The sequence below is a fragment of the Hyla sarda genome, chromosome 4 (assembly GCF_029499605.1).
Source record: "Hyla sarda isolate aHylSar1 chromosome 4, aHylSar1.hap1, whole genome shotgun sequence".
In the NCBI taxonomy this organism is placed as follows: domain Eukaryota; kingdom Metazoa; phylum Chordata; class Amphibia; order Anura; family Hylidae; genus Hyla; species Hyla sarda.
Window position 1 is genome coordinate 48,546,614 of NC_079192.1, and position 14,663 is coordinate 48,561,276.

Here is a 14,663-nt window from a genome sequence, read left to right on the forward strand (position 1 = left end):
CTGTGCTCCAATGCAAAACAGACCCGCCCCCATACTAGTGTCTTTCCATGAGCGTCCTTTAGGCCCCATTTTGCGACTGCTATCTCTTCACCCTGTATATAGCTATGACCCAGGGTTAAGCTAAAACAATCTGACTCACCTGACTGTTGACCTTGAGATATCCATTGGATCAGCCAGAGTAAGCAGACTCCACCCACGAGGAGCCCTGCCCCCACAGTGTAATTTGTCACTGTATAATCCTAAAGGGAATAGGTTTCTGATTAAGTATGGAAAAGGAAGCAGAAGGGTCCATGCACACTACAGAATTTACGAGCTGAGAAATTCTGCTTGGATATTCCGATGCAACAGATTTCCCTTTCGGTCAATGGGATTCTGCTGCACAGTGCGCATTACGGAATTTTAGTGGCGAAGATTCCCGCCTCTAAAATTCACCTGTCGAAATAATGAACATGTTCATTTTTTGGCAGAAGACGTTGCCAGCTATGGGGACCGGCCAAGTCTGGCCGGTCCTAGCACCAACTAATTCATTCGGCGCAAGGCGGAGATTCCATAGTGTGCATGGACCCTAAAAACGGTACTGACAATGCACACTTTCTTTTTGAAGTGCTCAAATGTAGCAGGACACAATAACAAGATGGCGGCTTATCGCTCCAAAAACAAAACATTTTGGGATGTTGATATCCTACACAACTCCGACCCTTCTAGTCGCCCTTAGGGGAGAATTGGGAGGCCCTGTACACATGAGTTACTTGGCCGATCCCTCAGAAATCATTAGGTTCTGATGGTTTTCCTCTAATGTGTATGGCCAGCTATAAGTTGCTCAAATTCTCCAGGGACACACCTAAAGTGTTGGTCAATCACTACCACAGATAACCTTACCTCCTTAAAAAAAAAAAAAAGGACCTATGCGCCACTTGTCAGTACTAAAGGGGGTGCCACTAGTCTTGATGGCTGGTGCACTCGAAGCTTGCACTACCAATATCAGATTTGGTACCTGAACCTTTGGTAATGCAGCCTTACAGGATGTAGCTTCACTTCCAAGTATATTAATTGTGCAGTGTTCATTATATACTGTAGATATATTATTTGCACACTATATATTTACCCATATGAAAAGGGGGATGGACAATAGTATTTTGGACGCATGGCTCTCCCAAATTTAAGGTCTACTCGAGTTGACTTGCAAAGACAGCACCAGACTAGGCCCACTCTGATGAAAATGCAGTGGCAGCATTAAGCTAGGCCCATTCTTGTGGACATACAGGGACAGCATTAGGCTAGGCCCAGACTTGTGGACATACAGGGACAGCATTAGGCTAGGCCAACCCTTGTGGACATACAGGGACAGCAGTAAGCTGGGCCCAGCCTTGAGGGCATACAGGGACAGCATTAGGCTAGGCCAATTCTTGTGGATATACAGGGACAGCATTAGACTAGGCACACCCTTGTGGACATACAGGGACAGCATTAGGCTAGGCACACCCTTGTGGACATACAGGGACAGCATTAGGCTAGGCCCATTCTTGTGGACATACAGGGACAGCATTAGGCTAGGTACACCCTTGTGGACATACAGGGACAGCATTAGGCAAGGCCCATTCTTGTGGACATACAGGGACAGCATTAGGCTAGGCCCAGCCTTGTGGACATACAGGGACAGCATTAGGCTAGATCAACCCTTGTGGACATACAGGGACAGCATTAAGCTGGGCCCAGCCTTGTGGTCATACAGGAACAGCATTAGGCTAGGCCAATCCTTGTGGATATACAGGGACAGCATTAGGCTAGGCCCATTCTTGGGGACATATAGGGACAGCATTAGGTTAGGAACACCCTTGTGGACATACAGGGACAGCATTAGGCTAGGCACACCCTTGTGGACATACAGGGACAGCATTAGGCCAAGCACACCCTTGTGGACATACAGGGACAGCATTAGGCTAGGCCCATTCTTGTGGACATACAGGGACAGCATTAGGCTAGGCCCATTCTTGTGGACATACAGGGACAGCATTAGGCAAGGCCCATTCTTGTGGACATACAGGGACAGCATTAGGCTAGGCCCACTCATGTGGACATACAGGGACAGCATTAAGCTTCCTTACATTCAGGATAAAGTGTCAGTTTTTTTCCAAAAAGGTAATACATACAAATCCCTGAGAATGTGCATACAGGCATTTGTAGTTTAGGGGCTCAGTTATCACTTTGCTCTGCCATGGCATTGCTACTGCTGATTCTTGTATTAAAAGAGGCAATAATTACTTTATTTTTCTTTATTTTTGTATTTTTCTTAAAATTTGCCTTCCTATTCCATATCCCTGACTATCCAAGTGGTCAGTGGGCATGAACGGTTTGTACACTCAACCCCAATATTTATTTCCTTGATAATAAACGGATCACAATGTGATCAGCTGCAAATGTGAAAAAACTTGGTAGTAAATTTCCTTACAGCGCCACCGCAGGTAAAATTAAGTATTGCCCGGTATCCATTAAAATCATTAAAATCAATGAGTAATCTATATAAAACCAGACAGGACAGGTCTTCCAGAGCAAGAGCTGGACCAAGGGTACCAGCTGTCATGACTTGTTCATTCGTGGCATCGGTGAGGGTACCAGCTGCCATGCCTTGTTCATTCGTGGCATCGATAAGGGTACCAACTGTCATGACTTGTTCATTCATGGCATCGGTGAGGGTACCAACTGCCATGACCTGTTTGTGGCATCAATGAGGGAACCAGCTGCCATGACCTGTTTGTGGCATCAATGAGGGAACCAGCTGCCATGACCTGTTTGTAGCATCGGTTAGGTACCAGTTGCCATGATCTGTCTGTGGCATCAATGAGGGAACCAGCTGCCATGACCTGTTTGTAGCATCGGTTAGGTACCAGTTGCCATGATCTGTCTGTGGCATCGTGAGGGTACCAGATGCCATGACCTGTTTGTGGCATCAGTGAGGGTACCAGATGCCATGACCTGTTCGTTCGTGCCATCAGTAATGGTACCCGCTGCCATTAAAGGGTATGTACACTTTTGTCATTATAATTTTTTATTCCTGTAATAAATTATAAATAAAAAAGCAACTCTAGAAAAAGTCTACAAAGTTCTAAATGTTCTTAAGGGATTCCGAAAATGAAATAAAAAATAGAATCTAAACTAATTAGGATACAATCACTTAACAAACACAAATGGGAATCAAAAACACTACTACCTACTTACAAAGTCAATTTCAAGTAAGCTCCGCTCCTCCTGCATCATGTGACCGATCATCCTGCACAAAGAGGAGACATTCTGATTGGTTCCTTATATACTGAATAAGGTGAATAGTCGTGATGCTAAAGCCGATCGGTCGCCACAATATGCTGCTTTATTTTGTGTGTTTTCTAGAATAATGCCCCATGACAAGCTCTTTTATACTTTTATAACCTGTCAGTCAGTAGGACAGGAGAGTGGGACTCTGGGGCCACCATGGTTCCTTAGCGGAAGCTGTTAGGTCAGGTATGTAGGTCAGATCAGGACATAAAATGGACACAAAAATGCAGCTGTAATACACCCATAAGTTTGTAGAAGAAAGAAAAAACATCCTCCCAAGAGGATTTAGCTATATTTAAAGCTTTTTTTTGGTTGTCTTTCTGAAATTTTATGACAAACCAGGCCTTTTTTATTTTTTAATTTTTTTTACTTTTCGAGTGTTTTAAAGCATTGCAAACAAAAAAGCACCAAAATTACTGGGACCGAAGGGGTGATGTTTCTCCTTGGGAAGAGCACCATATAATAAGCCATTCATGTTTGCTTCACTAATAATTTTGAGATAAAGGATATGCAAACAACTTCACTTATGTCACCTCTTGAATGTAGTTTTACGGTCATCCTAATGTTTAAAGTGCACTTGTCGGTAATAAAACTTTTTATACAATGTATATAATGATAATACCATTGTAATATACATTGGTTAAAAAATGTGTATATTTTTTTTTCCTGCAGATATTGTCTGTGTGTCTCTGTGAGGAGTCCAAATACAGGAAGTGAGGGTAGACAAGCAGGGCTCTGTACACTGAGGACAAGCAGGGCTCTGTACACTGAGGACAAGCAGGGCTCTGTACACTGAGGACAAGCTGGGCTCCGTACACTGAGGAAAAGCAGGGCTCCGTACACTGAGGACAAGCAGGGCTCTGTACACTGAGGACAAGCAGGGCTCTGTTCACTGAGGACAAGCAGGGCTCTGCACACTGAGGACAAGCAGGGCTCTGTACACTGAGGACAAGCAGGGCTCTGCACACTGAGGACAAGCAGGGCTCTGCACACTGAGGACAAGCAGGGCTCTGCACACTGAGGACAAGCAGGGCTCTGCACACTGAGGACAAGCAGGGGTCTGTACACTGAGGACAAGCGGGGCTCTGCACACTGAGGACAAGCGGGGCTCCGTGCACTGAGGACAAGCGGGGCTCCGTGCACTGAGGACAAGCGGGGCTCCGTGCACTGAGGACAAGCGGGGCTCCGTGCACTGAGGACAAGCGGGGCTCCGTGCACTGAGGACAAGCGGGGCTCCGTGCACTGAGGACAAGCGGGGCTCCGTGCACTGAGGACAAGCGGGGCTCCGTGCACTGAGGACAAGCGGGGCTCCGTGCACTGAGGACAAGCGGGGCTCCGTGCACTGAGCACAAGCGGGGCTCCGTGCACTGAGCACAAGCGGGGCTCCGTGCACTGAGGACAAGCGGGGCTCCATACAATGAGGACAGGCGGGGTTCTTTACACTGAGGACAAGCAGGGATCTGTACACTGAGAACAAGCAGGGCTCTGTGCAGTGAGGACAAGCGTGGCTCTGTATACTGAGGACAAGCAGGGCTCTGTGCACTGAGGACAAGCAGGGCTCTGTACACTAAGGGACAAGCAGAGCTCTGTATACTGAGAACAAGCAGGGGTCTGTACACTGAGGACAAGCAGGGCTCTGTGCACTGAGGACAAGCAGGGCTCTGTGCACTGAGGACAAGCAGGGCTCTGTGCACTGAGGCTCTGTGACATGCTTCCGACTCACACAGCAGGATGATTGACAAGCCAGGAGCCTGCAAAGAGCCCTCACTTTCTGTATTTGGACTCCTTATAAAGACACACAGGCAATAGCTGCAGGGACAGCATTTTTTCCTCCAAAAATATACAGATTTTTGAATCAATGTATATTACAAATATAAATATATCGGGGGGGGGGGGGGGGGCAGCGGCCGGACACCCTGTGATCAGACATCTTATCCCCTATCCTTTGAATAGGAGATTAGGGAGAAAAAAAACATTGGCTTGAAGGGAAAGCAACCTACAAAAGGTGCCGCAAGAGAGCTGACATGCATGTCCTTCATGCCAGAATTCTCTGTAAAATAAGAATGGCTTATAACACTCCACTCTCCTCTATTCGAGGAGAATCATTACCCCCTCACAACAACAGGCCTCTCTGTAGCCAGGCAGCATCCTGATCTGTACTGACGAGGGGCAAGTCAGACCCTTCTGGGAAAGTTTTATGACTTGGTTTAAAGCGCAACTGTCATGGAACCCATACCCCCAGACTAATACCATGATAGTATAGATGATGACACGTGTAATGCAGATGCACTTTTGGCTGCTGTTTATCACTCTTTATCTGCAGGAAAATAGTTTTATCGTGCGATCAGCAACAGACGGATAGGCGTGGCTGGGGATCGTAATGCCCCTCCTCCGCCACGCCTATCCCCTGTAAGTGAGCGCTGGACCACTGTGTGATTGACACACAGGTCCCCACCCCCCGATGTCCATGATGTGCGGGCCGGCGTGACTCCACTAAGCCTATACATATAATGTGCACCTTTATGTTATATGATATACAGTGCCCGTACTCCTCTTCTTTCTTCTCATGGTGCCGGAGACGCGCTGCTTCTGCTTTCACTACAGGCAGTGAGCTCGCTCCCGTTGTCTGCCGCCAGCTCAGTGCGCCTGCGCAGTGCTAGAGGAAGGAGCGAGCTCAGTGCCTGTAGTGAAAGCAGAAGCAGCGCGTCTCCGGCACCATGAGAAGAAAGAAGAGGAGTACGGGCACTGTATCTCATATAACATAAAGGTGCACATTATATGTATAGGCTCAGTGGAGTACAGCTGCATTACACATATCATCATCTATACTATCATGTTATTAGTCTGGGGGGTATAATTTCCATGACAGTTGCGCTTTAATAAATCTCCAGTCATGTTCTGAGGCTTCTTTAAGGAGCAAAAGTTTGAGCTTGAAAGAAAAGCTATGTCCAAAAGGTGGTGCAGGAGAGCTGCTTTGTAAATCCTTACCAAATAAAAGAAGATGGCGTTTTCAGACATAAAATGGCCAAAAACAAGCTACACACACTTTAAACGGGTACTCCGGTGGAAAATATATATTTTTTTGTTAAATCAACTGGGGCCAGAAAGTTAAACAGATTTTTAAATGACTTCTTTAAAAAAAAAAAAAAAAAAATCTTAATCCTTCCAGTACTTTTTAGCAGCTGTATGCTACAGAGGAAATTCGGTTCTTTTTGAATTTCTTTTTTCTCTTGTCCACAGTGCTCTCTGCTGACACCTCTGTCCATGTCAGGAACTGTCCAGAGCAGCATAGGTTTGCAATGGGGATTTTCTCCTGCTCTGGACAGTTCCTGATATGGGCATCAGGTGCCAACAGAGAGCACTGTGGACAAGACATAAAAAAGAAATTCAAAATGAAAAGAATTTCCTCTGTAGCATACAGCTGCTAAAAAGTACTGGAAGAGTAAAGATTTTTCAATAGAAGTCATTTACAAATCTGTTTAAAGGGGTAGTCCAGTGGTGAAAAACGTATCCCCTATCCTAAGGATAGGAGATAAGTTTGAGATCGCGGGGGGTCCGACCGCTGGGGGCCCCCTGTGATCTCTCTGTACAGGGCCCTGGCTCTCCGGCCAGATAGCGGGTGTCGACCTCCGCACGAAGCAGCGGCCGAAACGCCCCCTCAATACATCTCTATGGCAGAGCCGGAGATTGCCGAAGGCAGCGCTTCGGCTCTGCCATAGAGTTGTATTGAGGGGGCGTGTCGGCCGCCGCTTCGTGCGGAGGTCGACACGCCCCCTTCCCGCGGGCTGTCGGGGCTCCGTACAGGAGATCGCAGGGGGTCCTTAGGATAGGGGATAAGTTGTTCACCACTGGGTCACCACTGGACTACTCCTTTAACTTTCCAGCACCAGTTGATTTATAAAAAAAAATGTTTTCCAGCAGAGTTTTCCTATAAAGGGGTACTCCGGTGGAAAACATTTTTTATTTTTATTTTTTAAATCAACTGGTGCCAAAAAGTTAAACAGATTTGTAAATTACTTCTTTAAAAAAATCTTAATCCTTCCAGTACTTATTAGCGGCTGTATACTATAGAGGAAATTATTTTCTTTTTACATTTCCCTTTAAGAGTACCCCTTTAAGGGATAAAATTAAACTATGTGAACTGTCAGGCTTTTCCCAATTGAATTCAATACAATTCAATGGTTAAAAAAAAGACGTAAAATGAACGTTTTTGAATGGGTTACATTGATGTCTTACAACTCAAAATAAAAAAAAACTGTGTGTGAACATTGATGTAAAATTAAAACCATAACATGTACTATGCATTACTTTTTTTTTTAAAGAATTATATAAAAGTTATTGGGGGAGATTTATCAATACCTGTCCAAAGGAAACGTTGCTAAGTTACCCATAGCAACCAATCAGATCGCTTCTTTCACTTTTCAGAGGTCTTTTCAAAAATGAAAGCAGCGATCTGATTGGTTGCCATGGGCAACTCAGCAGCTTTTCCTCTAGACAGATATTGATAAATCTCCCCATTATGTTTAGTGTAGACTAGTGTTCCCCAACCAGCGTGCCTCCAGCCGACGGTTGTCTGGGCATGCTGGGAGTTGTAGTTTTGCAACAGCTGGAGGCACACCACTGGTTGGGAAATACTGGTGTATACATTTCATAGATCAAACTATACATAATAGTAAAAAAAAAATTATAAATATTAGTCAGGCAGATTTTCATAAATGACATGTTCACACACTAAGGGATCTATCTAGATTTACTATATTAATATATACAGTATATACCAGTGGTCTTCAACCTGCGTGTTACGCCTAGCGCTCCGGGTCCCCGCTCCTCCCCGGAGCGCTCACGGCGTCTTTCTCCCTGCGGCGCCCCGGTCGGTCCCGCTGACCGGGAGCGCCGCACTGTCATGGCCGTTGGGGATGCGATTCGCACAGCGGGACGCGCCCGCTCGCGAATCGCATCCCAGGTCACTTACCCGTCCCGGTCCCCTGCTGTCTTGTGCTGGCGCGCGCGGCTCCGCTCTCTAGGGCGCGCGCGCGCCAGCTCTCTGAGATTTAAAGGGCCAGTGCACCAATGATTGGTGCCTGGCCCAATTAGCTTAATTGGTTCCCACCTGTTCCCTGGATATATCTAGTCTCCTCCCTTGCACTCCCTTGCCGGATCTTGTTGCCTTGTGCCAGTGAAAGCGTTTAGTGTGTCCAAAGCCTGTGTACCTGAACCTCTGCTACCCATCCTGACTACGAACCTTGCCGCCTGCCCCCGACCTTCTGCTACGTCTGACCTTGCTTCTGCCTACTCCCTTGTACCGCGCCCATCTTCAGCAGCCAGAGAGGTGAGCCGTTGCTAGTGGATACGACCTGGTCACTACCGCCGCAGCAAGACCATCCCGCTTTGCGGCGGGCTCTGGTGAATACCAGTAGTGGCTTAGAACCGGTCCACTAGCACGGTCCACGCCAATCCCTCTCTGGCACAGAGGATCCACTACCTGGAAGCCGAATCGTGACACTGCGGACCTCCAGATGTTGCAAAACTACAACTCCCAGCATGCCCGGACAGCCGTTGGCTGTCCGGGCATGCTGGGAGTTGTAGTTTTGCAACATCTGGAGGTCCGCAGGTTGGAGACCACTGGTATATACTGCTGCAGAGCATTTCACCTGCATGCTTTGCTTTACTAGCACTGTCTAAACAGTATAGCAAACCGGCACAAAGGGGTAAGCGGACCCCTGCAGACTATTTCACTATATCTAACAATAGCTCCCGCTCACATAATAACTCACTTCACCTCTGTCCTCACTTGCTCGACCTTCTTCTGACTTTATTATGAAGTCTCAGCCACTATGGGTGGCATCATGGGCAGCGCTGGGCGGGGATCTGAGCCATAACTGGGCGGCATAGTAAACACCAGCCTTGTTTACTCCGCCCAGGACCCCTTTAAATATGGACGACACGTGACAGCTGTCGACATCAGTAAACACAATCTCATTCATCAAATCAGTGTTTCCCAACCAGGGTGCCTCCAGCTGTTGCAAAACTGCAACTCCCAGCATGCCCGGACAGCCGTTTGCTGTCCGGGCATGCTGGGAGTTGAAGTTTTGAAACAGCTGGAGGCAGCCTGGTTGGGAGACCCTCCATTAAATGGATACAAACTAAAGTCTATCCCCCTCCATATGCTGTGTGGCTATATACAATCTATTGTTCCCTGTTATCGGCCATTTTAGAGTGGGCAGCAGCTGACAGGACTCTTGAATGGGATTTCTTCCCTGATGCAGTACATAGTATTGTGCCCTTTGCCCCACATACCTTTCTGGTTTCCAGGAATAGATTTATTTTCAGAACTTGTGCTGGTTCTGGCCCCTGTTTAATAGTCCACCCCTGTGTGTTCTCTAGCTCTCTCTCTAGTTCTCGTTCTCTCTCTCTCTCTCTCTCTCTCTCTCTTTCTCTCTCTCTAGTTCTCTCTATCGTTCTCTCTCTCTCTCTCTCTCTCTCTCTCTCTAGTTCTCTCTATCGTTCTCTCTCTCTCTATCGTTCTCTCTCTCTCTAGTTCTCTCTATCGTTCTCTCTCTCTCTATTTCTCTCTATCGTTCTCTCTCTCTCTATTTCTCTCTATCGTTCTCTCTCTCTCTCTCTAGTTCTCTCTATCGTTCTCTCTCTCTCTAGTGCTCTCTATAGTTCTCTCTCTAGTTATCTCTCTCTCTAGTTCTCTCTATAGTTCTCTCTCGCTCTTGTTCTCTCTCTCTCTTTCTCTCTCTCTAGTTCTCTCTATAGTTCTCTCTCTCTCTCTCTCTAGTTCTCTCTATAGTTCTCTCTCTAGTTCTCTCTCTCTCTCTCTCTAGTTCTCTCTAGAGTTCTCTCTCTCTCTCTATAGTTCTCTCTCTAGTTCTCTCTTTCTCTCTCTCTATAGTTATCTCTCTCTAGTCTTCTCTCTCTTAAGCTCTCTCTCTCTCTCTAGTTATCTCTCTCTAGTCCTCTCTCTCTTAAGCTCTCTCTTTAGCTCTCTCTAGTTCTCTCTCTTTCTCTAGTTCTTTCTATAGTTGTCTCTCTCTAGTCCTCTCTCTTAAGCTCTCTCTCTCTCTAGTTCACTATCTTTCTCTCTCTCTCTCTCTCTCTCTCTCTAGTTCTCTCTCTAGTCCTCTCTCTAGTCCTCTCTCTCTCCCTCTCTAGTTCTCTCTATATAGTCATCTCTCTCTCTCGTTCTCTTTCTCTCTCTCGTCCTCTCTCTCGCTCTCTCTATAGTTCTCTCTCTATTCTCTCACTCTATAGTTCTCTCTCTCTCGTTCTCTCTCTCATTTCTCTCTCTCATTCTCTTTCTCATTCTCTCTCTTGTTCTCTCTCTAGTTCTCTCTCTAGTCCTCTCTCTTTAGCTCTCTCTAGTTCTCTCTCTTTAGCTCTCTCTAGTTCTCTCTCGTTCTCTCTCTCTCTCTAGTTCTCTATATATAGTCATTCTCTCTCTAGTTCTCTCTCTCGTTCTCTCTCTCTAGTTCTCTTTATGTAGTTCTCTCTAGTTCTCTCTCTAGTTATCTCTCTTTAGTTCTCTCTATAGTTATCTCTCTCTCTAGTATTCTCTCTCTTAAGCTCTCTCTCTCTCTCTTTAGCTCTCTCTATAGTTCTCTCTCTCTAGTTCTCTATCTCTCTAGTCCTCTCTCTCTTAAGCTCTCTCCCTAGTTCTCTCTCTCTCTCTAGTTCTTTCTATAGTTATGTCTCTCTCTAGTCCTCTCTCTCTTAAGCTCTCTCTCTCTAGTTTGCTATCTTTCTCTCTCTCTCTCTAGTTCTCTCTCTCTAGTGCTCTCTCTAGTTCTCTCTCTCTTTCTCTCTAGTTCTCTCTCTAGTTCTCTCTCTCTCTCTAGTTCTCTCTCTCTAGTCTTCTCACTCTAGTCCTCTCTTTAGCTCTATCTCTAGTTCTCTCTATATAGTCATCTCTCTCTCGTTCCCTCTCTAGTTCTCTCTCTCTATTCTCTCACTCTCTCTCATTTCTCTCTCTCATTCTCTCTCTCTCTCTAGTTCTCTCTCTTGTTCTCTCTCTCTAGTTCTCTCTCTCTCTAGTCCTCTCTCTTTAGCTCTCTCTCGTTCTCTCTCTCTAGTTCTCTCTATATAGTCATTCTCTCTCTATTCTCTCTCTAGTTCTCTCTCTCTCGTTCTCTCTCTATAGTTCTCTCTATCTTTATTCTCTCACTCTATAGTTCTCTCTTGTTCTCTCTAATTCTCTCTCTCTCTAGTTCTCTCTCTAGTCCTCTCTCTCTAGTTTTCTCTATATAGACATCTCTCTATCTCTATTCTCTCTCTATAGTTCTCTCTCTTGTTCTCTCTCGCTCTCTCTATTCTCTCACTCTATAGTTCTCTCGTTCTCTCTCTCTCTAGTTCTCTCTCTTGTTCTCTCTAGTTCTCTCTCATTCTCTCTATAGTTCTCTCTCTAGTTCTCTCTATAGTTCTCTCTCTCTCTAGTTCTCTCTATAGTTCTCTCTAGTTATCTCTCTCTAGTTCTCTCTATAGTTATCTCTCTCTAGTCTTCTCTCTCTTAAGCTCTCTCTCTCTCTTTAGCTCTCTCTCTAGTTCTCTCTCTCTAGTTATCTCTCTCTCTAGTTCTCTCTATAGTTATCTCTCTCTAGTCCTCTCTCTCTTAAGCTCTCTCTCTTTAGCTCTCTCTCTAGTTCGCTCTCTCTCGTTCTCTCTCTAGTTATTTCTAGTTATCTCTCTCTCTAGTCCTCTCTCTCTCTCTTAAGCTCTCTCTTTAGCTCTCTCTCTAGTTCTTTCTCTCTAGTTCTCTCTCTAGTTCTCTCTCTAGTCCTCTCTCTCTCTCTAGTCCTCTCTATAGTTATCTCTCTCTAGTTCGCGCTCTCTCTCTCCCTCTAGTTCTCTTTCTTTCTCTCTAGTGCTCTCTTTCTAGTTCTCTCTCTTGTTCTCTCTAGTCATCTCTCTCTATCTCTATTCTCTCTCTGTAGTTCTCTCTCTCGTTCTCTCTCTCTCATCCTCTCTAGCTCTCTCTATAGTTCTCTCTCTATTCTCTCTCTATAGTTCTCTCTCTCTCTCTCGTTCTCTCTCTCATTCTCTCCTCTCTCTCTAGTTCTCTCTCTTGTTCTCTCTATCTCTCTAGTTCTCTCTCTCTCTAGTCCTCTCTCTTTAGCTCTCTCTCTAGTTCTCTCTATATTGTCATTCTCTCTCTATTCGCTCTCTCGTTCTCTCTCTAGTTCTCTCTATATAGTTCTCTCTAGTTCTCTCTATATAGTTCTCTCTCTCTCTAGTTCTCTATATAGTTCTCTCTCTCGTTCTCTCTCTCTAGTTCTCTCGCTCTCTCTAGTCCTCTCTCTCTAGTTCTCTATATAGTCATCTCTCTCTATTCTCTCTCTATATTTCTCTATCGCTCTTGTTCTCTCTATCTCTATTCTCTCACTCTATAGTTCTCTCTCTCGTTCTCTCTCCTCTCTCTAGTTCTCTCTCGTTCTCGCTCATTCTCTCTCTAGTTAGCTACCTATCTCTAGTTATTTCTCTCTATAGTTCTCTTTCTCTATATATAGCTCTCTCTCTCTCTATAGTTCCCTCTCTCTCTCATATATATACACACACACATTTAATTCATATATGTATATTATATACTATCAGAGTAGCAGCCATTGCCCAATCTTACTACCCAAACCTTATGAGAGAGGAAAAGCCACATATGAGGACGCTCTTGTTCTTATATCCCATCCTTCTATACAGACCTCATGTCCCATCCTCAGGTGAGGCTGAGCTGTGAAGAGATTGTAGGCTGAAAATAGAAGGGTGCGTGGCTCTGCGGGGGAGTGGCTTGGTAGGAGGGAGCATGGCTTGCAAGCTGGACCGACATGCACCCAGAGATGCAGAGTGGAGCTTGTGGAGTAAGGTACAGGGGGATTCCAGATAGGAAAAAAATATTCATATTTTGTCACCTCATGGCTAGGCCATGCCCTTATTAACTGTACCTCCCCGCTCAACTGAGACAGACATCATGCGACACTTTGTTCGGGCTGGCAGTGAGTGTACTTGTCTTGTTAGCCACACCCCTTTCCTGCATCAAATATACAAGCAACACCCCTTTCTAGCATTGTCCAACCAAGTCACCCCTCTTGCGTAGCTCATCAAGCCAAGCCTCTTTCAACATCATAACGGTAAGCTACACCCCTTTTTAAGGTCTGCTGGAAAAAGTAGTTTTAATAGGGTCAATACAGGCTGCTAGGGCTGACTGCAGTAAAGGAGCCCTGATCGGACAGGATGGAGCACAGTAAGTGACCCCTGCCCGCACCCTCAATTGATCGGGAACCCTGCAAATTCATTGTCGTGGTCCTGATCAGCTTCCAGAGCTAGATGGCAAAGATTTTTCCCACATTTAGACAACACGATCAAGTGTAATTGCGGCGTCTAAAAGGGTAAATGCTGGACATTGGTATTAGCCACAGGTCCTGACTACTGTTAGCAGCCACCTGAGCACGCTCCATACTGCGCAGGCAGGGCGGTGCTTGGGGGTTACATTTATGCCCTGCAGAGTTTAGGGGTTAAAAAGTAGTACAATAATAGACAAGCTGTAAACATGGGCGTGGTAATCTTTATTCAGTGGGTCAATAAGATTACTTGTCCGTTTTACCGAAAAAATTTACTTAAAACAAAAACTCCCAAAAGTTGCAAAGTTGCTTCCCCCTCAACTAATTTTTGGTTCGCCATGCATTTTGTGATAAAGTTGTCAGTGTGAAGTGCAATTGGGAAGGGAGGGGAAAAAAAAAGTTATGTAAAAGGCGAGGAGGAAAATCGAAAACACCAAAATGAAATTTCCTTAAAGGAAATCTGTCCCCATTGTCCCCTGCAGTAGCCTGTCGGTACCGACAGGTGGTGCAGGTAACACTGATGACAACGCTACTCACCTTGTCCCGGTCCGTGGTGGAGATCTCCTGTAATCTTCTCCGGTATCTTCGCTCTGGGGACCAGCTTGGGGCACAGGCGGAGCTTAATGACGTAACTGCTGCTTTTCCCAGGACCCGGCAGAAAGCAGCAACGGTGACGTCATTAAGCTCTGCCTATGCCCCAAGCCCCTGCTGCTTTCTGCAGGGTCCCAGGCAGCAGCGGTTACGTTGTGGTGTCCTGGTACCAATATTGCATACCGTACCTAGTGTAGAGGTCCCCAAAGTCAGAGTAACTACGTTCAGGTAGGGTTCCTCAGGTGGGACAGCACCTAGTCGCCTCTCTTTAATGTTAATGTGTGTCTATATATTTAATAATTATATCTATATTTCATAGTAATATATAGTACTTACCTTGTTCAGCATCGCAGGACCTTTGGTCATGTGACCCTGCTAGTAACCTCTATGGTATGTTGTAGGACCTTAGGAGGTCCTTGGGTCACGTGTTACCCA

At 45.7% G+C, this 14,663-nt stretch overlaps 2 protein-coding genes across 15 annotated transcripts in view; one reads left to right on the top strand and one right to left on the bottom strand.

The window, feature by feature from the left end:
• The window catches only part of LOC130367874 (patatin-like phospholipase domain-containing protein 6), a 42,554-nt gene extending 32,828 nt beyond the window's left edge, over nucleotides 1–9,726 (bottom strand). For 4 of the 14 annotated variants that reach the window (XM_056570803.1, XM_056570809.1, XM_056570800.1 and 1 more), the window contains exons 1-3: nucleotides 7,669–7,718; nucleotides 3,217–3,268; nucleotides 140–239 (exon numbers count right to left, since the gene is read on the bottom strand). In XM_056570803.1, coding sequence (XP_056426778.1) covers nucleotides 140–239; nucleotides 3,217–3,268; nucleotides 7,669–7,700 — 184 coding nt within the window. In that variant the 5' untranslated portion in view covers nucleotides 7,701–7,718. Of the gene's footprint in view, nucleotides 1–139; nucleotides 240–3,212; nucleotides 3,269–5,827; nucleotides 5,847–7,668; nucleotides 7,719–9,071; nucleotides 9,345–9,606 lie in introns of those variants that run through there. The other 10 variants (XM_056570806.1, XM_056570807.1, XM_056570805.1 and 7 more) reach the window with 10 other exon arrangements.
• Nucleotides 9,727–13,392: 3,666 nt separating this feature from the next.
• PGLYRP2 (peptidoglycan recognition protein 2) overlaps nucleotides 13,393–14,663 on the top strand; it is a 99,311-nt gene continuing 98,040 nt past the window's right edge. The window contains exon 1 of the mRNA XM_056570821.1: nucleotides 13,393–13,427. The gene's annotated coding sequence lies outside the window, so the exon portion shown is untranslated. The remainder of the gene's footprint in view (nucleotides 13,428–14,663) is intronic.